This window comes from Anas acuta, chromosome 2 (assembly GCF_963932015.1).
Source record: "Anas acuta chromosome 2, bAnaAcu1.1, whole genome shotgun sequence".
Classification (NCBI taxonomy): domain Eukaryota; kingdom Metazoa; phylum Chordata; class Aves; order Anseriformes; family Anatidae; genus Anas; species Anas acuta.
The window spans coordinates 53,069,022-53,092,311 of record NC_088980.1 but is presented as its reverse complement, the minus strand read 5'-3'; the positions used below and the strand labels follow the sequence as shown (position 1 = coordinate 53,092,311).

At 41.2% G+C, this 23,290-nt stretch overlaps 1 protein-coding gene across 2 annotated transcripts in view; it reads right to left on the bottom strand.

The window, feature by feature from the left end:
• CAP2 (cyclase associated actin cytoskeleton regulatory protein 2) overlaps positions 1-21,440 on the bottom strand; it is a 63,564-nt gene extending 42,124 nt beyond the window's left edge. Inside the window, exons 1-3 of one of the 2 annotated variants that reach the window (XM_068674794.1) lie at positions 21,262-21,440; positions 10,155-10,279; positions 6,473-6,573 (exon numbers count right to left, since the gene is read on the bottom strand). In XM_068674794.1, the coding sequence (XP_068530895.1) occupies positions 6,473-6,573; positions 10,155-10,278 (225 nt within the window). In that variant the 5' untranslated portion in view covers position 10,279; positions 21,262-21,440. Of the gene's footprint in view, positions 1-6,472; positions 6,574-10,154; positions 10,280-21,261 lie in introns of those variants that run through there. The other variant, XM_068674795.1, reaches the window with a different exon arrangement.
• Positions 21,441-23,290: the final 1,850 nt, after the last annotated feature.

The following is a 23,290-nucleotide window of genomic DNA, read 5'->3' as shown; positions in this document are numbered from 1 at the left end:
GAGTCACCATCCCTGGAAGTCTTTAAAAGACGTTTAGATGTAGAGCTTAGGGATATGGTTTAGTGGGGACTGTTAGTGTTAGGTCAGAGGTTGGACTCGATGATCTTGAGGTCTCTTCCAACCTAGAAATTCTGTGATTCTGTGATTCTGTGATTCTCATAAAAGAAATAAGAACCATGAGCACTGGTACCAGTAAAGAGTTTTCAGTCATGAGAAGTTCATCCTGATGTTGAAAGCAGGAATATTGTCTCTTGGCTTCTCTGTCTTAGTTTTCCTGATGGACCGAGATAGTTTCATTTGACAGTGGTTCACTGGAAATTGCTATTGTAAGTAGTCCAGACCTCACTTTTCAGAGGTTGAGTGGCTAAGATGACCGTCACCTATGCTCTCACAAACCTGGACTGCTTTTGAATCAGAGAGAAAGATAAAAGTCCAATTATCTTACCAAGGCTTCTGAAGACTTCCTCATGAACCTGGGATCTCCACCAGCTCCACGTCTCACATCATCCCTAACTGAGACACAGTCACACTGTGTGGCTGTGAGTGCAGCTGGTCCATACCTGTTATTTAGCTAACTAATTTAGTCGTGTAATTGTATCACCTCATGATTTTGGCTTAAGCTGAGGCAGTGTTTTTCAACCTGTGGGGCACTTATGCCTCTAGGTCTGTAGACTTTTTGTAAGGAATCCATGGAAAACCACTGAGAAAAACAGGTTTCATGTCAGTAGGTTCAAATTTGCTCATAAAGGGCTTCATTGAAAGATTTTTAGAGGCTAACAAAATTAGCATGAGCTAGAGCATATGATCAGTTCTTATTTAGAGACTTAAAATGGCTGAAAAATCATTGTGTGCCTTGGTAAATTGCTCCAATCATTAATTAAATTAATTGGTAAAAGATGCACCTTAAATCTAGTCTGAAGATTGGGTATCATTCTAAATCCATATGGGAGATTAAAGAGCCTTTCACTATCAGTTGTTTTGTTTTTGTTTTGTTTTGTTTTGTTTTTTAAGTGCAGGTTATCGTCCAACATTTTCACGGGCAAACACGATGGAGTTTTCTTTTGGCTCCCATCGCATCTAAGGCTTCCCAGTCATACCATTCTGATCCTTTTCTTCTGATTTCTTTTTGAAATCAAAACCTCCTGTTTTACTGGGTAACCACATACAGACGTAATCCCCGCTTTAGGGGCCAACGGTTTTAGAGCCTTATCCAAAAAATGGCCCCTGATCGACTCCACTACTCTGAAACAAACATTTGGATTTAGATGGGAACTATTCCCTGTGCAAAGAAGCAAGCCCCATGAAAACAGGTTATGAAGACTGTTGACAGCCTTGACTGTTTGTGTTTCTGACTTCTTGTGTTCTGACTGAGGAAATGCCATATAGACTGTTCTCGTTATGTATTCCCACCACCACTAGCCTAAATTTCCAGGTGCGTGTTTCTTGTGCCAGCAGTACACTACTAAAGGCACAGTACTGGCTACCATCACACATTTTTCAGAAGGGTTTGTGAGAATTTTGTGTCTTCCTGGCCTTTTTCAATAAGAGGAAAAGCAAGTAGCATTTGGTGCAATGTCAGTATCAAGAAACAAACAGCTTGATCCAGGTTTCATCAAAATTAATGGAAAAACTCCCACTCTTTCAGGGGGTGTTGGTCTAGACTAGCCATGGCCATGTTCTTCATGCTTAAGAGCCGTGTTTCTTGCCAACCAGGTGTCTTACAGTTAGATGAGTGCAACCAGGTCTGCACGCCACTGCACCTGACCCAATAAATCCCACTTGTTTTAAAGCCAGATCCAACCCTTAGGCCAGGAGTGAAGTCATCCCTTGGAAAAGACCAATCAAAAGCTGTAAAGCACCTAAAAATGATACTTGTTCTGGATTAACCACTTGCCTACACTGTGCACATTGTATTTCCAGCTTGCTTGTCATAATAAAGCAAACATTCTTCGTTGCTTATGTTATGAATATCTTATGTGAGACATGCAAGGTGAGAAATATTACTGAATTATCATTAAAAATCAATTCTAATATTGATACATTTCCAAGGTTGCTTTTTTATTGCTGATTATTTGCTGTTGCTCTTTTTGCTTTCACTTTGATGGATGGCAGAACTGTTTTCTATGTTTAGTCTCTTTCAGCTGATTATTTTGTAGACTGTAAAAAATATTTGTCATTATTCTTTTTTTTTTTTTTAATTTTGTATTTCCCAGTCCTATGGTAGCTACTTGGTTTGGTGTTTATTTCATCCACCAGAAAATAGCTATCACAGAAATGCAAAGGCAGGCTGACAGCGAGCTTCTCTTTGGGCATGTTGACATCATCCTCTCCTCTGAGCTCTAATTCAACTTTCAACACAATGCCTAAAACCACACAGCCTCTGGGCACAAAAGAACAACATGGAGAGTACACTTGTGCATTCTGTTGCCCTGTAAGCAAATTGCCTTGTTAATGAGGAATCAGCCAAATAATGGGTTTGATAGTCTGTGCTTTGATTAGGTAATATGAAGCGCAAAAGTGTTTGTTCGGTATGTCACAGACAGAATATCCGGTTCGAAGTTCAGGGCTGTGAATGTCATTGACTAAATCTTCAGCATCTTTCACAAGAAAAGGCAAGATACAGCTATGGCATGCGTAATAACTACTCTTTGGAAGAAATGAGAACGCTATGATTTTTTAACTTTGCTGATGGGCCAAACTGGAGCTGCACTTTGCAGAGTGCAAATATAAAGATAACTTGTAAAAGATACCTCATTAAAGATAACTCCTGCCTTCAGATGTCTGTCTGTATTCACATGGACTGTGCCTGGAAGGAGCAGAGGAGAATGTCATAGTGTTTGAGTAACAGATAAAGAAAAGGAAACCTTTGTGGGTATGTGCATACAAACAGCATTTCCATAGCGTGAACACTGCTTCCTCTGCTCACAATGGAAACAGATCAGTGGATGCACACAGAGAATCTCTACAGGTGGGATACAGTTCTGTTAATTGCTGCTCCCCTGGCATGTTGTTTGCATGGTCATACAGGTAATTGAGTTGTATCTTCACTCTCCCCTGGTAAGGAACAAGCTAACCAACAGCCTTTGTATTCCTGAGTGCTCCAGTCTATGCTACACAATGTAGTTGGTTGTCTGTCTGAGCTCTGCATTTCAGCAGCTGGAATTTGATGGTAGAGAGGAGGAGAAAGATGTCAATGTTTCTCTGGTTTTCCTTTCCAAGCTAAATAGCTTGGATGAGAGAAAAGGGAATATAACTGAATCACCCAGTCAATCTGTTCTTTGAACTGCTGGGGTTTGGAGATTAGAGGATTCTTACAAATAAACAATAACAAAAAGGCAAGTATTAGTGCATGTGTTTGACAGGAAGGCTGTAATTCTTCTCTGTTCCATATCACATGAAATACTATAATATGGAAATTTTATGTTATCTGTCTTTTTCTTGTAGAACTAGTACATTCTCTTCTTATCATTATGTCTCATCTGGTACATTGTTCGAACTCAAGCCAAAGTGTCCCATCACTTGAGATACCACAAAAACAAAAACAATGCGTAGAAGCTCATCATAAACACATCACAAAAACCTGTTCTTATTCTTCTGAAATCCTGCTTGCTATGCTTTGTCATGGCAAAGAGCCCATCAAATCTGCCTGCCCAGTGTTCCCACTGGGACACAATCTGAAGGTAGACTGTCTTCCTCAGGCAGCTCGCCATCATCCTCAGCACATTTTCTGTAGTGATGGGTGCATCAGGGCAAATAACGATCGGACTCGTATCTCTGTGGTCTAGCAATCAGTCACTGCTATTATATCTGCTGGTTACGAGGGAACTGTCTATGCTGTAGGCCCGCAGTCTATGTTTTACTGCTTTTGAATTCCCTCATTTTGAGAGAAGAATGGTCCAGTGTTGGCACACATGGTCCATCAGCTTCAGGGCTGTTCTAACCTGTAATAGTTGGTGACAGTCTCCGAGGCACTGGTATGTCAGGCCAAGGACAGCTGGTTGGCAGCAGTCCTGGCCATGCTCACTATTCACCGACTTCACATGCTCTATCGTTATGGCACAGACAGCATACAGGTCCTTCATAAACTCTGTGCCTCTAGGGGCATTTCTGTATGCCACAGAAACACCCATATAATCACCAGTTTTTTATCCCACAGTGATAGAACAGGAAAGCGATCTCGTCCTAACCATTAAGGATAATTTGTTTTCAGTAGACTACGTAAAAAGGCTAGCCATTTTATCTGTCGTTTAAAAAGTGGTTAGTTTCTTTCATGCAGTTGACCTCAGAGCTTCAGCATTGTACTGTAATTTGAATGAGAAATATGTTGCTCTCAAGACTGAGTCTAAGCAGAACACTTCTTTGATAAACTAATCTTTGTAAAATCCACTGTGCTGCATGGAGCCAGGAGCTAGCTGTTAGTTTTCTTTTTTATTTTTGTTCTCTTTCAATAGACTATTTCAGCATGCTGAAAGAACAGGCGTGGGGCGCACAGCAGATACGAGTTATGGCTGTGTTCTTCCTTTCATCAGAAACACAAACCGCACAATCCCTACAGCAATCAGCACGAAACACATCATGTTAAATCCCTTATATCTGTAGCATAATATAAAGTCTCTCTTTCACTCATATTACCATTCTGGTCAGTCAGGTATGTGAGGTTTTCTAGGCAACAGGTGTTTTCTGAAATAAAATACAACCTTCCCTTCAGCTAATTATGTGGCAGAGACAGCAGCTGCAAGTATAATGCTGAGGACACATGGTCTATAAGACACCCAGAAGAAAAATACTCCTTGTTCCACTTGTTAAGGTAAAGCACAGATGTTGCTGCAGTGATAAGTATGAGCATAAGGCATCCACAGTCTGCTTCGTGCTGTAAATTCGGGATCTAAGATTTCAGAATATTTAATAGGCTGCAATCAGAATCACCAGTTCCTTTATGTAAAGGAAAGTCATTTATGTATAATCTTGTAGTCCTAATACTTGCTCCTTATTATGGTTTGCATTACACTATCATCAACAATATGCTGGGGACTATCCACAGACATGGCAGATAAATTGTACATATTATTTTATATGGACTCGATTATAAGTGTAAAATAGTGACAAATATGCAAATTAATAAATTTACTGATTTAAACATTTATAGATACTGTAAATTAGAGAGGGTTTAGTCACTTACAATGTTAAATGTGAACTTTTCATTACTTAGTGTTGGGCTGCAGTACTAAGGCTACTTACGTATATTGGTTTTAGACTGTTGAGAAATCAACTGCAAAATAATGGTGCTTAATGAACTTCATGACCAAGGCTAGGACAGATCCTTCCAGGGATCTGTTCTCTGCTCTGTTAGGTGTATAGGGATTGTTTCCCCAGTTTATTAATTTTCCCCTCATTAATTTTAAGAGCAAAGTACATACATAGCAGTTTAAAGACTTTTTACGTATAATTTCCTTTTACAAATAAAAAGGAAGTCCAGCATTTCCTTAAAAACACAGGGATCCTCTAGAACCACCCATTCTCCTTACTCCCTCTAGATCTTCAGGCCTAACCAGCTCAGAATCTCTACCCTACTCACAAGAACTTGTAACACCACAGACAAAACACAGTTCAGACAGTTCACAGCTCTTGCTCTCTGAACAAACTGGATGCTTTGGCTGTCTTGCAAAGTACTTATGCTGTCCTTTCAATCCCAGCAGCTTGCAGGGCCGCATGCTTTTCTGGCTGCACTGCTTGTTACACGGGGCAGCAGCTGCAAGGAACTGAGAAATCATGAACACACATGGAGATGGGCGTGACTGCAGGGATCCTCCACTAGATAACGTCAAAAGCTTCACACTCAGGCCTAGCTCAAACTGACCCTGTGGGTATCTTTTGTGGGTGTTTTTTTGGCAAAACCTATACTGGTAAGCTTTGGGAACTGTGGTAAAATGAGTCCGTATTTGTCCTTCTACCACCAATTTTACAGAAGGCAGGCTTAAAAATAAAATAAAATAAAATAAAATAAAATAAAATAAAATAAAATAAAATAAAATAAAATAAAATAAAATAAAATAAAATAAAATAAAATAAAATAAAATAAAATAAAATAAAATAAAATAAAATAATAATTTCATCATTTCTTCCTATTGTTTGTTGCTCAGTTGCTGACTCATGTTCTTAACTACATTCCTGTCCTGCAAAGGAACCTTAGCAGCCAAAAGGGCAATTCAAATTGCTCGCAACTGAGAATATTGATATATTTTGCATGCTATAATCGTCAACCTTTGGTGCTGTAGAAGAGGGGCAGCCTCTTATTAATCCAGAAGTCCTTCCCCAACCAAATGCCCTCAGGGTGTTATGCCCGTGTTATCAAGGACTAGCAATTCAGAGAACTGCTGTTAAAATTCTCCTCTACTCAGCAATCAAGGCTGGTCCCGCAGTTTCCAAGACTTGTACATTTATACCGTGGGTGGAAAATTTGAGTAATACTCACATGTGTCTTCACGTCACCTTCAAGAATCTTGCTGTACCTTAGAAACTCAGCAACACTTCCATTCAGCAGCCTATCAAACGCTTCGACATAGGGTGCTATGCCTGCAGGAGAAGAGCATTCCCTTAAAATGGGCTCAAAAAGCTCATCATGTATACAGCTTCTATATTCTTCCTGTGTAGTACATGGAGGAGAAATACCATAGAACCAGGGAAAATTGCTTTGACTTAATTTCTGCTTTACTCGCTGATTTGTGCAATCGGTGAAAATCAGTGAAAAATGATGCATAATGATTGTTTTTCTAAACAGAAAGAAAGAAAAACAAACCACCTGCTCCAGGGTATAACCTGGCAAGGAGCATGAAGGGAATTGTCTTTGTATACTGTAAGTAAGAAGCCTCTTTTGTATTAAAATAACAGGTGCTATAGTAAATATTTCCCAGCCCTTCAAAGGCCTACTGGCCCGACAAGGATGATTGTCATAACAAAATCGTATTACTGTACATAAAACAAATACCATCCCCTAAAAAGAATCTGCTCTGTACTGAACAACTATTTTTATACCTTCCACCCATTCCTGCAGCTCACTGTATTGTTTGGCAGTCATTAACAAGTCATTTGATTGCCAGCAAGGTAGAGCCTTGTCAATCGACTGACAGTCAATTGATGCAGTGAGATTTGGTACTGTAATCTCCTTACTTTGTTGTGTGACCTTATAAAACTGTCCTCGAAGAAGGAAGGCTCAAACAGTTCTTGTAGCTAGCACATCCCCCTGATTATGTATGTGCTATATATGCTGACGGAGGAGTAAAGATGCTGTGTTCTGTACGGTATACAGAGCAGTTTCCTGATCGAGCGGACAATCAGAAGACTAAGATGAGACTCAGTTTCTTACGTAACTAGCTTTCTACATGGCTTTATGTGATAATGTTTAAGATAGCAAAAGTAATCTTTCCTTGGATGCTTTCCAGCCCACTCCTTCCTCCCTGACATATCCTCAAGTCTATGCCTCAGAACCTGTACCAGGTCCAGCATGAGCAATGCATGTGTGAATTTATGGCATCTGTAGGATCTGAGAGACCAAGGTTAATATTCTTCCCAGCCTCTCTTCCTCCTTAATGAAGCCTAAAGGCTGCTCTGAAGAGGTACCAGGCTTTCTCCAGAGAGTTTGCTTTAACCTTTTGGCACTATATGACAATTGTGTCCAAATTCATAATCTTGAAAGCCCTCTTTATTTCATAAGAGTCATCTGGCTCCTTGACAGAAAAAAGAAAGGCTTTGGCAATTGGAGTTTGCAATGGCCTGTGTGAAAAAAAAACACACTGTAGTTAGACAGCTAGGCGGGATTTCAAGGCTCCTTTTGTTCCCTTGATGTCACTCACCTTTAATTCTGAGGAATTTCTGGGCTTTCTTCCATATTAAGTGTTTGTGTGTAAACCCCTCGAATGACCTAGTGTACAAAAGGTTTTAGTTGTGGAGATGCTTTCCAAAGCCCATTTGCCTTCTTTGTCAAAATCTGTGTGTGTCTCCAAGAGAATCATTGTAACCTTTTCCTTTAGATCAGACTTCTAAATAGCAGTTCACCAAATGGCAATTGTGCTATGCAAAACTAGAAAGCAACTGTGCTATTTTTTGCTATTCAATACAGCTAACTCCCAGGAGAATTTACTATAGTGGGCTGCGCAGAGCAATTGAATGATTTGTTTGCAATCTTGTCATTGTAGGAAACAAGTGAAGGTACATTCCTCCCATGCTCCCCACTATTTTGTTGTTTCCAAAAACGTATTAATAAACAAGGCAAGCTTGCTTTTTGTAATGCTTCCAGTTATGGAATGGTCTTTTAGTGGGAGGGGGCACAGTAGAAGAAAGCAACATACCTGTTTCCTCTGCAAACTTAAAAAATGTCACACTCTTTGGCATAGAGTCAGTTTTAAAGTAGGAAAAGAAAGAGAGACCTGTTCTGTAAGACTGATGGCTCTGCAATTGCTGTGGAGACTGAATGAACCTCTCCAGAGACACAGTAATGCAGGCATAGAGAATTACGTTTGTGGCAGTCGGTGTGCATCCATCATCCCAACTGAAGAACTGCTGCTGTCCTTCCTGCCTGCATCAGCAACAGCTGGTTCCCGAGTCCCCAGGTGAGCCAGCTCAGCCTGGAGACGTGGTACAGGCTGGGAAGTGCCCCGTGGTGCTGCTCATATCAGTTTCTGCTGCTGTTTCTCCCAGCGGGTGTGTTTTATAATCTCATTCCTACAACATTCATCAGTCGGTTTCTTCTGAGGATCTGGATTTAAGGCTCTGCTCCCCTGTGGGGGTGAAGTTCTTCACCTTATCCAGCCCTTAGGCTAGGGCAAGGATATAGTAATTTTCATGAGGGCACCTGACATGGTGAGTTGATCTCTTTTTGTAATAGCAGCCCTGGTTCTGCAGTTCTGATTAGTACAGAGATTAGTACAGAGATTCACCCAAATGGGTTCATTATAGGATTGCCTATGTTTTTAAGAAAATGTGAGCTTCCCTCTGGTGATTGATTTATTTGTCAGCTTGTACATGGATTGTGTTTCTCCATGAGCTTGCTAAGGTTTACTAGCTGTCTAGATGTCCTCCAGACTGTACATATTTTATCACTGAAGCTTGCTCTGACCAGCCAACTCATCTGCTCTGGGAAGCCTGCTGGAAGCTGCTCCCCTCCTGCCACAGAAATGAACTGCTTGAAGTCAGCTGCTCCACAGCAACTGCCAGCACGTAGGCCTACGGCACAGGGAGCTGGGGGAAGGTCCCTCACATGTCTTGCTGGGTGAGAGCTGGCATACAGTTGTGATAAAGCAGCTGACATCCAGTAGCTTGCTTCTGCCAGTAAAGAAGATGCCTGCCACTTTCTGCTTGTACAGCAGCTGAGCCCACACTGGGATGCGCTCTGCTCTGGAGAAGGCAGGGAAGGGCTGAGGAATATGCAAAGTGAAGGACATGAAGTTAAGAAAGGGATATATGCAGGGACTGTGGGTAAAAAACAAAACAAAACAACCAAAAAATAACAGCTCTTGAGAAAGGAAAGGGTACATCTATTCAGTCAGCATCAGAACTGACGCATTTATAAGGTTATTTAGCCTGTCAGTTGCAGGAACAACAAAAATAAAAAGGGAGTAAAAAATATGAATTGGTGGTATGACGTGAATAAATGAAGACATTTCTTTCATGTATCTCCAATGCAGTGCTTGGGAGATCCACTTGAGAAGGGACAGCTCAAGAGAGATCAAAGTAAGGCCAAGGATGTGTAGCAGCCCTTAGTGAGCAAGTGCTTATGAACAAACTCCTATTTGAGTAAGGATGTTAATCAATTAAATGATGCAGGTCTGCACTGTGAAATTCAGAGAGTTGGAAAATAAACTTGGTGTTTATAGTGACTTCAGGAATATTTAAGCTGTAAATTTTTGGGTTGTCTCATTTCTTGTGCTAACTGGGCTCAAGCAGACATTTTCATCTTGTGAGTTATCTACAATATAAATGCTAAAATGGAAAGTGCAATAAAGCTTGAAATATGGAGGGTATATTTAAGAGACGAGACAAATCATGCATTTTCTAGGCTATTTCAATTTATAATCATGCTTAGAAGAAAAACACCTGCTCTTCTTACAAGCTGACTTTTAACAACAGAAGGAGGTGGTACCTCAAAAAAGCAGACTTACTTCCATTGACACCGTTAATGGCATCGCACTCCATTCCACCAGAGCGATGTGAATCTGAAAATAGTGATTCAAGTCGAGTCACTGCCTTCTCCAGTCTCTCCATCAAGCCATGAGTCTCTGCCATTCTGAAAAAATCATTCAGGACAAAAACAGGGTTAGCTCCCTTTGAAGAATATCCATGCTTCATGTCATGGTTCTGCTCATCTGGTGGCTTTATCAGCTTTCATGGCAAAGCTCATGGGTTTTAAATATTGTCCTTCTGGTTTATAAACATTTGCAGGGAAGCAGCTGACATTGGGGGACTTGCTCCTGTGACAAGAAGGGATATGATCAGTGTTCATCCCATGGTTTTCATTGTAAATAGCAGATACAAACCACTGCTGTGTAGCTCTGGGCAGCCTGCATTTGGGCAGTTTGTGAAAAACATATGTGGATACTCCTAATCAGGTACTGAGATGCCTCTAGTGTTTATAAATGTATTTGGTAGAAACTTAGCCCTACAGCGATTTGCATCAGCCATTTACTGGGGCAAAAATACAGACTTAATTAATACTTGACTGGAAGCCAGACTTTAAACATATACCTCCTGATTTTTCTAAAGGTATGTGCTGAAATTTGTCTGGGTCTTTCATGTTTTGCCATAAGATTTAGTCACTTTATTAAATGACTACACAAGAAGCCACAAAGGTTTCCTCTTTGTTCTTCTGATGTGATTTCCTATCACTTAATTTTTTTTTCCTTATGAAAGTACCTGATATGAATCAGTGTTTCTCAAGCTTTTTAAATCGAGCACTAATTAACCTTTGGGAAGAAAAAAAAAAAAAAAGCCAAGAAAAGCCAGGGCCTACTTATGCAGTGCTGCAACAGTAATTCTTGATGAAAAATGAAACAGAAACGTGGCTAAATTTTGAACAACTCACACATCCTTACATTGCCCCACAATGTGATTATCTGTTTTCTTCCATGCCAGGAAGTGTAGGCACCGACACTTTTGAACACCGGCCAGCATCTCAGGGAACACAGCGCTCTACACACTACAGACTGAGAAACAGTTACATAAGCGAAGAGAAAGCTATGTTTAACCCCCCCCGTGTTTCATATAGCGAGCTGAACATCCATGTTCCTCACTTAAGGCTGTGTTTTATTCTGCTGAGCGACGTGCAGTAAGGGGCTGGTGGTGACCTTGATGAGCGTGATCCTCGTGGGCAGCTCAAGCAGAGCTCCCACATGAAGGCTTGTGTCCCCTGCCCAGCTCTAGGGTGGTGTGGAAGTGGGGACCCCAGGGAATCGGCGTCCCCAGCCAGGGGAAGCTGGGAGGTGGCAGCTCTGTGGTCCCTGCCCTGTCACTGTCAGGCACTGCACATCGGTGTTTGGCTTGTAGAGTCAGAAAGGTTAGGTATACCTGGAATATATGCGTAAATGCATCAGCTGCTAATGAACAGCCTGTTAAAAGTGATGGTATTGTTGAGGTAGCCAAGGGTAATACTGGATTGCAATAACCTGTGCAACGCTGTGCAGCACTAGCAACCAAAGCAAGCAACGCTGCTTCAGCGTCCCCTTACCCTGGGGAGAAAATCTAAATGTTATTATTTCAAGTAGGGTAATATAAAAAGAGGGCTCTTGTTTTCCAAATCAGTAATAATAATCCTAAAGAATATAAATAATCATTTTTATTTTGAAAATTCAAGTGTGAGAGAAGCTGGTAGTATTGTGGAAACACATGCAGAGCTCTCTCAGTGAGTCATGCCCTCTGTCAAACAAGGTGGGACCTTCAGATTTTACCCTATAAATATAAGGGGGTGTGAGTTTGACCTAAGAGCGGAACAGAAGATTTTACAATGAGAAAGTCTCAGGAGAACCATTCTCATGAGAAAATTTTGTCTGGAGTTTATGCTTTTTTTTTTTTTCTATTTACATTAAATAAAAAAGCAAACCCCCAAAGGGGGATGACATTAAGCAGTGTGCGTGTAAACACTGTCCAAAATTCAGAGGGGGGTCTCTTCTGCTTATATTGAAAATGTACACTGTTCTGGTTGAAAAATCAATGAATTCTCTAAAAAAATAAAATTAAACTAACTTTTTGTAAGGTTGCAAGTATCTTGGAAAGGGGTGATATGAAGGTATCAAGAGAGCTTCTGAAACGTGTAAACTTTTCTGAGACTATTAAACCTTTTCTTAAAACAAAGCACTCTTATTCCTCAAAAGTATGATGGACATATTCTTTTCACATTGTACCCTACTATGTAAAGGCTTAAAAACATGCCTGTTTTAAAAGTTATGTTTTAAAGCAGTCTAAAGTCAGGCTGGTCTAATGAAGCATACTAACAGTCAATTCTTTTCAATAGTATTCCAAAGTATATTTCCAGTACGTTTCCTGTTTGTCTTTACTTGAAGACATGGTCTGGCTGGTAACTATGTTAGCTTCCATCTGCCCTAAAAGTTTCATTGATGACATGCACAAAACTTCTTTTTTGCCTCTTTAGCCTGATTTTGCCTGTCGAAGGATCCAACTCTGACTTGACTACATGCACTTGGACTAATCTTACAAACAGCAATGGATCAGACTTGTTATGCTCCACCCAAGAAAGTGCCCTCTGTACGATGCTAAAAATATGGGTTACGGTGTCAGAAGCTCAAGGGAATGACTTGATTTAATAACCTCATGGACATTTTTATCCATGTGTGCAGGATACATGCAGTTATCCTGTGTAGGAATAAAGTACTTTTGCCATTACCATATATAATACTTAAAGAGTAAATTGGTCATACATCCAATAATCTTACATTTACACTTTGCTTTACCATCAGCCAGCTAGGTTTCTTACAAACTAGCCTGACATTAATGTTACTGATCCGAAGTAAAGACTCCACTGAGCAATAGCATGACAAATCTCTCAAGCCATTCTCAGCCTAAACATTGACATCTTTGCCTGTACTTGGGGATTCACATATCTGACTCATATTAGGACAGCCTTCAGCATTTTCTTGGCCTGTATTCAGAGTCCCTCTGATTAGTTATCATTCCACACTCCACCGTGCGTGGTGAAACCGATACTACAAACCCACAGCTCAAAAGGAGTCAAAGTGGTACAGCTTGACTCCGCGAAGATACTGTCTGTGTGATGTAGCATCAGAGCTTATGTTATAAATAAATAATAAGACCAGTCTATTTACAGTGCCAGACAAAATCTTTGCATGTTAATAAAAAGTAAAGAGGATGTAAATACATCTGTGGGATGCCTCCACTTCCATAAAGCACAGTTTTACATCAGGACAGATTCTCTATCTTGTTTCCACCAGGATTTTAGTTAAAGCTTTGATCTTGATGTGGATTATCAAGGTTAATTGTATACCTTTCCCTATAGCTGATGCTGACTACCTGTAAGGAGTTAAGAACAACATTGCTTCAACTCCAGCGTGATCCTGGGTGGAGAAGCCCAATGTTCTTCCCTGAAAATAAGGTTGACTAAGAGCTAGGAAAGGTGTTAAATCACATCTAATGACAATTATTTAAATGTTGGCATTGCTAACTGTCTTTGAACACAAAAAATAAGGAGGATTCGTAGAAATGCCCAGTTTACTGTTGGTGGTATCTTTTCTGGGGGTGCTAAAGGCATGTCGCAATACAGCCACCTCTCATTTCTTCCCCCCAAGAAGTGAAGAGGGAACAACGAAGACCAAAAAGCAGACTTTTTATAGACAGGCCCTGGGAGAACAGCACTGCTTTTCTCCCTGGTTTGGCATCTGTCTTAAAGCACCATTTATCAATTATCAGGGGAAAAAAATAGTCAGTAGACTAAATTGCCTGACACATCCATCCCAAATAGCAGTCAAACTGGAAGCCAAAACATGCAGGTACTATGCTTGTTATCACTGCTTGTAACTTACGGCAGAAGACCATATTGCTCGGTGTCAAGGAGATACAAGCTGTAATGAGCCCAAAGGGAAAAACAGGCTAGTAGCATAAGGGAAAAAATAAACAAAAGAGATGATGACTTGTCAGGCATGTAAAAATGACAGGTTTGAACACAGGAATGGTGCCACCCTGTAAAGTACGGTATTCTGACAAACGTCATCAAAAGATAGCATGAGATTTCATTGTTTGTTTTTATTCCTAGTATTCTTTCAATTTAGAAGAAAAAGAAGTGATTTGTTCTTTTTTCTTTTTTTTTTTTTTCTTTCTTAGAACCAGTCCTTTCAAATCCACTTGGCATCCAAAAAAATGAAGCCTGACCTGACTCATTCTCATCATCCAAGATGCTACAGGTTAGATTTTGCTTTTCTTCTCTATTCCAAAGAAGGGCAGTTGCCTATACAGGCAGGATTTTGGTATTTTTATTGTATCTAGCATTCCTACACTGCTTGAAAAAACACAATCTTATTCTTGAAAGTACAGCTGCCAGTACTTGTGCTTTCTCTCATAGTCTTAATAAATTGCTACTGAGATATGCAATAAACAAAATATATGAAACCCCAGGCTGCCAGCTGGTACTGTCTTGAAGCCAGTTTCGAGTATCCTATAGATCCAAAATGCTGTCTCCTCTCAGTTCTTCTGCACAATATGTATCAAGGGAGGGGAAATGCATACACATTCTTGAACATCCCCTCAGATAACAAAAGCATATAACAGCACTTTATTTCTGAAAAAGTAGAAAAAAAAAAAAGGCAGTTTGAGGCACAGCTGGCTGGCTTTCCTGCACTGTCATTCAAATGTGTGTACCAGCTCCAAGCTGAGTTAAGCAGGCAGTCTTTTTGCTACCTGGGGCATCAGAGCTAAATTCCTGCTGCACACCATTCTAGTCCAAATGATGAAAACCTATGGGCTTGGCATCTCAGGGGCTGCTCATTTCCAGGAGGAACTCAGACGCAGCCTGTTATCAGCTGCGTGGCCAGCTATTTGGGTTATTGCCATAAATGATTTTGGGTGGAGACTGCAGAGCAAGGGAGCATTGGTTAGAAGAAAGTGTGTTGGTAGACAGAAACGTTACCTTGTATGGCTCGTGTTTTGTTTCCCATTAGCTGTATGGGAGGAATGTAAACAGAGGCTTGTCAAAGTGATGTCAAATTGTATTAAACCAGAAGACCTCTCAGAAAAGGCCTGCATGAGGAGAATGATTCAGGGGACAAATTAGAGCTTTTGGTGACCCTTTTTTCTTGTTTTGTCCCTAGATCTGCTACAAGCTCCTTTGTAAAGCTCTCATGTATAGGTTGAATTTCTCTTATTTTTTCCCAGTAAAAGATATACTATTGCATATTTAATGGTTCTTAGAATTCTGAAAACTTTTGGGTTTTGGTTAAAATGGACAAGTGTTATAGCTGGAAGAGCGGACAAAAACGGGTGACATCAGCCTTTTGTGGTTGGTTGTGCCATTTTGACTGATTAGTTGGTTTGAAGTCTTGGCTGGCTCTAGCATATTCATCATAAAACACTTCTGCCTGTAGCTCAATGTAAGTGTTAAAACCATTAATATACTAGAAATTAGTCTGTTGCTATGTGCAAAAGTGTGCTACCTACGTTACCTTGTCTGTAGACTTCTGTCTTTAGCATACCCTTTGTGTTTTTAAAGGATTATTTTTTGTTAGCAAAAAAGATTTCTGTGTAGAAGAGGAAAAAGCAGGTTCATGCTGTACCTCTTCCATTTAACAAAGTTTTTCCTTTGTCTGGCTTTATGCTATTGGTACCACAAAACATACTTTTCTGCTTATCTTCTGGCTCTTCCCCTGCTTCTCTCTCTCCCAGCGATCAAGCTGTTGTCTACAAAAATAAACAGGCAGGAGAGGAATGGAGCATTTTTGTATCCCACTATTTTAAAAATATTACAGAACTGCTTTGTAAAACAATCTCTATTTTGACAAGTACCCCTAAGACTGTTGACGTACTTTAGATTTCTTATCACAACCCATTTTAGTCCCATAATTACGGGTGAGCAATTGCACGTGTCAAGCTGTGTGCTTACAAGTCAATGTAATAATAGCATGGACCGTGGTTAGGCCTCTGATAATTTAATATGAATTCTTTAAAATATGTCATGTGTTCATGTATGTGTTTAGTACCTCCTGGAATATCAGTTCACTGCTAATTACATGTAAGTTCTGTGAAGAGCTCCCATCCCTTGCTGAATAATTCTGGCTGTCTTACCAATTTTGTGATCACAAAGAACAAATTCATTATTTAATGACAGACTGAAGCAGTCAAGGTTTGACAGTCTGTGTAAGCATGATTGACTTAAAATAACCAAGGCAACCCAGTTTCTCAGTACATTCTCCTGTTCTTTTTATGCTCCCTCTTCATGTTTCCACTGCTTATAGTCCTTTGTCTTGTTTTTATTTTCTTCTTTCCCTCCAATGAAGTGTAATTTTTTGTGCCTCTCCTATCGACAGATACACAGTGTTCTTAGCCACCTCATTTACTATGTATTAGCACAGTGCTTTTCATGTAATCAAGCATCCTAAAGACCTTACAAGCCATTTAATTACCTGTCACAAGTCCAATTACTGTATGTAAGCAGACTGCCTTGCTGAACAGAGAAAACACTGCGCGCAGGCATTGATTTTATTAAAGTGCTTCAGTTCAGTTCATAATGACTGAACAGTGAGATTCTTTACGCTATGGTTCCAACCAAATTGAATTTGCACTGCCCAAAAGGGTAAACTCCACAAAGCACAAAACCTTGCGTCGTCTTGCCGTACTTCTGAGATGTGGCAGGAGAAAAGTGAATGCAGAAAGTTAAAAGTAAACAGTGTTTCAAACTCTAAAAACACAAATTATGAAATGTTTTTTTTTTTTTTTGCAGAAAAAATGAGACTGCTGAGTTATTCAGTGCCAGGGTTAGTAACAGTTTTGTCTGCTGGCAGCTTGGCCTTTCGGAACACCACCACATCCTAGTTTGCATGCAGATCCATACTGCTCCAAAGCGCGAACTTCTGACTTTCTGATTATCAGGGATTTTCTTCACCTTCAATGTTGAAGGATAATCCCTTCTACCCAGCAGGTATTTCCCATTTCTACCTGCAAGAGTAGGTGTGACAGGTCAACTCTGGAATGCATCCATTACTTGAGGGTATCTCAGTCTGAATTTGAAAGTCAGAGGAAACATTCCTCTGGCTGTGCAAAGGAAGTCACTCTGATGCAAACAATCACGCGAAATGAAACAACAGCAACAAAGAGTACTACAAATTAAAATGTCAGTTGACATCTGTCAGATGTCGGAATAGTTGGGCTTAATTTCAGCCAGGTTAGCTGCTGTTCTTGTTCCTACCAGAATGTCCTGCTGCAATTATGATCTCAGGACTATGGTCTGATGGTCTCATGGCTCAGCCTGCAGCCTGTGGCCCTTCTTCCAGCATGGTAACAGCCCTGAGGGCTGAAGCAAACTTTGTGCCACCTGCATACTCCCTTTGCTCTGCAGCTGCCGTGGCTTCGTCTGTGATCTTCACTGATTGCAACAACTCAAGGCCTTGGCCCATCTCCCATTCTAAAATTCAGGCCACTGATTCTGCAGCACTGTTAGCAACACAATGGATTGTGCCTTTGCTTCTGATTGAGGATGAAATGGGCCACCTGCTACTAAAAAAGACCTTTCTATTTCCTGCTCTAACCTGGTTACTACTGAGAGGCCCTAAGTATAAGGCCCATGCAACCTTGCTCACTTACAAGAGTCGAGACATTCAGCTATTTATCCCTCCTGTTTAGTGTGAAGTATCCTGAAGCTCAGAAAGATCAAATTAGACCCATCTTAGGTGCTTATGTTAGCCTCTTCTGTGTTGGTTGCTTTAGAGGACCCAGAGCTATTAGCTGAGTTATTCAACTATTTCTTCTCTGTAAACAATGACAGGTTACACATGGAAATGTAAATCATTCTCTGCATTCCTTCCAGAAAGCAATTAATTAACTATTTAAAATAATAGAAGATACAGCTTTCATGAACAAGATCTCAGCACATCTTCCTGGAAAAAAAAGACACTATGCAGTTAGGGACTTGACCATTTACCTGTCTTCTTAATATACACCCCCAAAAAAATAATTAAGCCTTTGATTCCCAGCATAGTGCTACTGGTATTTTGGATTTTACAAGCCATTCCTCTACTGCGTTCTTCTCTGAAACACGTGGGTCAGACACAGCAAGTTTCAATGGCACCTTTTTTGGTAATAAAAACACCCTGAGGTTTGACATAGCATACCTGAACCTACACAGGTGAAACGAAGACAACAGTACTAAGAACGCAGACTGAGGCCATAAGTATGCCATACAGTCTTGCTATCATGGTGACAAAAGTTAGAGAGGTTTAAAAAACAAAAACAAAAACAAAACCTCATTCCCTTGCTGAACTAGCTAAATCAGCAGAATCTCTGCCATAGATGCAGCTGTGCTCATGTGTGGTTTTGTCATTTCAATGTACACTGCTTAGTGAAGGTGTTGATATTCTGACACAATTCTATCAGTAACACTCTCCAAGAATATTTGAGCCTTTCAAGTTCAGAGCATTTCTTATTTGGAGAGTCAGTAAACCACATCTGCCAAAATTACTCATTTTTTGAAAATATGAGAGCAACTAGAGCTGTCTGTATACCTCACAAAAATGACACTGATGACGACTTCCCAATTGCTCTCCCTATTTCAAAAGATGTACTTAAATTTTTTGAGAAAGGAATGATTTTTTTTAATATATTTTGAGAGTGCTTAATCAAGCAAAATCTTTTAACCAGTTCATAATAAAACAGCAGTCTGAATAACTGAAGTAATTTATACCTGATTTACTGGAGGCATTTGTTTGTTTTTGCCCAGTAAGCATGATGTTAAAGAATTTTCTCTTTCATCAAGTCAGATGCTCTAGAAGACAGCAACTGCAACTATTGAGTTTGCTGCTGTTGCACACAATGTTAAAACACATGCAGGACAACAAGGAGTATTTTTGAAGAAATTTGGTTGTTTGCTGTTTTCCTCTCTCATGTTCAAACCTCTTACAATGTTACTGTCCCTGACAGGCTACAGATGGGAACATGGAAAGATTGTGTGACTTGCTCCAGGTAATGTTGCAAGTCAACGTCAAGGCTGGGAGCTGAACACAACTCTTCTGCTTCCAGCCCTCCTTGCTGCACTGTACTTCTTTTTCTAATACCTGCTAATTCCAATTCCCATGAATTTTAGTACTGTGGGAATGCTAATTCTATAGTTTTTTGTTTGTTTGTTTGTTTGCTTCTAGTTTAGGCTCCCCTTGGTATTTTAAATGGCTAACACAGATTATACACTGAGATTAGAAAATCTAATGATACGGAGTTTTTTCAATATATGTAATCTTAGTACTCTTGCTAAGATTATATATATCTTGACATACCTCTTTATGGCATATAAGGAATCATTTTTTTCCACTGAGGCAAGCGCCATAGGTGACAAAGAATAATGAAAACATGTCATACATTTGCTCTACTGTAATAGTAAATAATGCACATCCTCTTTATTTTTATTTAATTGAGAAAACATATTTTATTCATTACATTTGGAGTTGTGCCTCTCCACCTTCCACATCTCAGCAGCATTCATTTAGGAGGGAAGAAGCAGAGGAATCGTAAGAATATTCTGAAGACTAACATTTTTGTTATGAACACGACCTAAAAGGTCCTATCATTCAATGTAGCAGACTTTGCTACAGGAGGTATATTGCTTTTCTTCTTGTGCAGATTTGCTCAAAACAGAACCAATCAGTGTTATGAAATCCTTGTTTTGAGAATGTACAGAATCAGAAGACAGTTTATAATCATTTGCATAGTAAGCAACTAAAAGGAAATGATAGGATTAAATCTGCATAAAATTGGGAAAGCTAACTATCAGTAAAGTCTTAAAAGGGCAGCTTTGAGAATTCTGTGTTGAGTTTCAACTCATTCTGTCTAATGCTTTTCCTATTCTAGATAATTTTTAAAGTTACATTTCTGAAGTAGGCCTGGTTTTCTGCCTGCAGCTTCACAGAACAATGAAACACAATAGTCCATCAACCATTGCCACATTTGTCAGACTTAGAAAAAAATAATTAAAATCTGAAGTATTGATCCCACCCTGCTCCTCTGCAAAACAGACTCCTTCAAATTATTTCCCAATGGACTGGCCTCTTTGTAGGATTTATTTTTCCTGAAAATATTTTCCATCATTTGATAACAACCACACTTAGGTAATGCATATAAAGACACTTTTTTTTTTTTTTCTTTTTCCCAGATAGTCTTTGTTTTTAAGATTGCCCCTACTCATTATGAAATCTGAGTTTTACATGATGAAAATCATCACTGTCGATCTGCTAAGACACAGAGCACTAGCAATTCTCAAAGCAAACGGCAGATTTTACATTTTTAGGTGGGGTCACGACAAGTTCTTCTTGGCTTTGTGCTGGCTGAGCCTCTGGGGGAGCGAGTACTCCTTCCAAAGGGCAACTTAGTGCAAAATGCAGCATCTCAGCTTCACAATTCTTCATTTCTGTCTTCCTCCTGCTCCCCCAGAACGTCCTTCTGTATTTGCAGAATCCCTTATGCATATGTATACATGAATATAAGTGTATATATGTTATTTCTTCGGCTCTTTCTCCCTAAGATGCTGTTTAACCCCGTGCTTTCCTCGGAGCGAAGCCTGGGTGCTCCTCAGCGGGCTCCCTCCCCCCCCCACCCCCGCCACACACCCCCGGCTTTGGGCGTGCAAGGAGCAAGCACTTCGGAGCCCCGCTCGCCAGCTGCCTCGACCAAAATCAGCTCATCTTACGCTGACGAAGAGACTTCAAAGCCCGGCATCACTTGACACAGCCGGGTCCACACCAACGAGCAGAGGGGCGTTTCCACAGCCTGTCAGGGGCACCCCTCGGGGAGCCACCCGAGGCTGCCCAAAGACCGAGGGGTCTGGGCACAGCCCCGGGGGCGGCTCTGCCGTTCGCCTCGGCGTTTTCTCGCCCTGCCATGACTTCGCTGTGCCTGCTCGGGCCCGAGCCGGAGGCACCGCCGAGGCCTCTCCCGAGGGCGCTGCCCCAGCCCCGAGCCCGGCCGCAGCCTCGGGGCGTCCCCTCCTCGCCCCACAAAATGTCCGCCGCCGCCCGGCCCCCCGCATCCCGCCCCTCGCTGCTCTTCAATTACCTGTTTTGATGACCCGTGCAGCCTCTCTCTCTCTCTCTCTCTCTCTCTTTTTTTTTTTTTTTTTTTCCCCTCCTCTCTGCAATGACAATCCGTAGCCGGTCACTCGCTCCCCCCCTCCCTCGCCTCGTCTCGCCTCGCCTCTCCTCGCCGCTGCTCTCCCTCCTCCTCCTCCTTCTTCTCCTCCTCCTTCTCCTCCTCCTCCTCCTCCTCCTCGTCCTCAGCGGGAGCCGGTGTCAGTCAGTCAGGCACATCAGCTGCCCGGGCAGGCAGCGAGAGAAATGCCCAGCGGCTTCCGGGAGTGCCAAATAAAGACAGGTCCAGAGCGAGAGACGGTGACAGAGATGGAGAAAGCAAGCAAGAAGTGGGTGGAGTGTGAAAATGGAGGGAGAGGGAAAGGCTGAGGTGTCTCTCGGCGGCGGCGCAGCGCCTGTGAGGAAATGGCAGTGGAGCAGCATCACGGAGGAGCAGGCACGGGCACCCCGGGCAGGGGCACCCACGAACCCCTCGCTTGGCGAGCCAGGTGTGCCCCGAGACCATCCGCTGCCTTCTCCAAACCTGGCCACGTTGGGCCAGCCCAGCAGCTGTGCCCACGGTGGGGTGGCTGTTGTCTTTGGTACAGCCACCAAATCGGGGCTTCTCGGTGCCTAGGCCTCGTTTGTCAGGCTCCGTGGGCTGCAAGCCGAACGGAAGCTCGTGGGTTTTGCGATTAGGTGGTGCTCATCACCACACCGTCCCAAGGGCCGTCTGATCATCCACCTGAAATGAAAGCTGCTTCACCTCCGAGTACTGCTGAGCAGACTTTCTGCACAGACGCCTGGGGAGAAGACCATGAATTCACAGCCTTTAAAGAAACTGTTTGCTCTTGCAATGAAAAAGGACTCATTAGTCAATAATTTAAAAAAAAAAAGACCACATGCATTTTCCCAAGTCAACCATGTGGCTGTGCAAAAATTGGTGGCAATTTGCTCTCTCAAATCCATAGTTTATTTTAGAAAAAAAGTATGTTTCACTTATGATGACTTGACAACAGCACTGTAAAATATGAAATGTAAGCATTTGTTCTAATTAGGCCTCTGTTAAACAGGGAATGAAGAAGATTGTATTTTAACAAGGACACCATAGCCATAGCAACTCGTAGACCTCGGTATATCTGTACAGAAATTAGGTGAGTAGAAAGCAATAAGCAAAAGCAAGCTGACTGCAAGGATCAATCTAGGATCAAAATTCACTAGTGCGGACAATGTAACTGGCACCAGAAGTTGGAAGAAATTGGTGCTGCAGCCTCCTGCATGCAGTAAAAGGAATTACTTCTCCTTGGCATGTATAGAAAGCCAGACAAAATCAACAGAACAGCACAGGAACGGAAGACCTGATTGCAGAAATGCACAGAACACAAAAACTGCTTAAGAGAAGCAATAAACAAGCCCAGAAGCAATAAACAAGCCCAGGGATCTCCTTCTGGAAAGGAAACCCAAAAGGATAAAGAAACATTGGAATGACTGAGTTAAAGCTCACTCAAGGTCCGTATTCCATAGTACTCAGAGGAAAACAAAACAAAAAAAAAAACAACGCATCCCAACACCTGTGTAGTGTCAGTGTCATAAACAGAAAGTTTGGGATGGAAAATGCTATCAGATTTCTCCAGAATACCAATTTAATTTGAGGAAAACGTCATTGACTTAAGAAAAGTTTGTGAAGTTCTTACTGTAAGAGCACAGTCAAGCACTCTACATCATTCTTCCACATCACATGCACATAAAAAGGAGGGGAAAACAACCGGTCATTTTCTTTGCATGGAACTGTTTATGAGGCTACCAAACTGGCAAACGCCCTGCGTATCTAAAGTAAATTCCCTGTAGCACATCTTCCCTCCTGACTTCTTCTAGTGCTTTCTTCAAGCATAGGAGCTACACCAAACAACCAAGTTCTTTTGCTCTTTTCACTTCCCCAGGGGAATGCTGGCAAATGTCAAAGGCTAAGACTAAGATAAAGGGAACACAAGAAGTAATAAATTTAGCAAGAAGGGAAA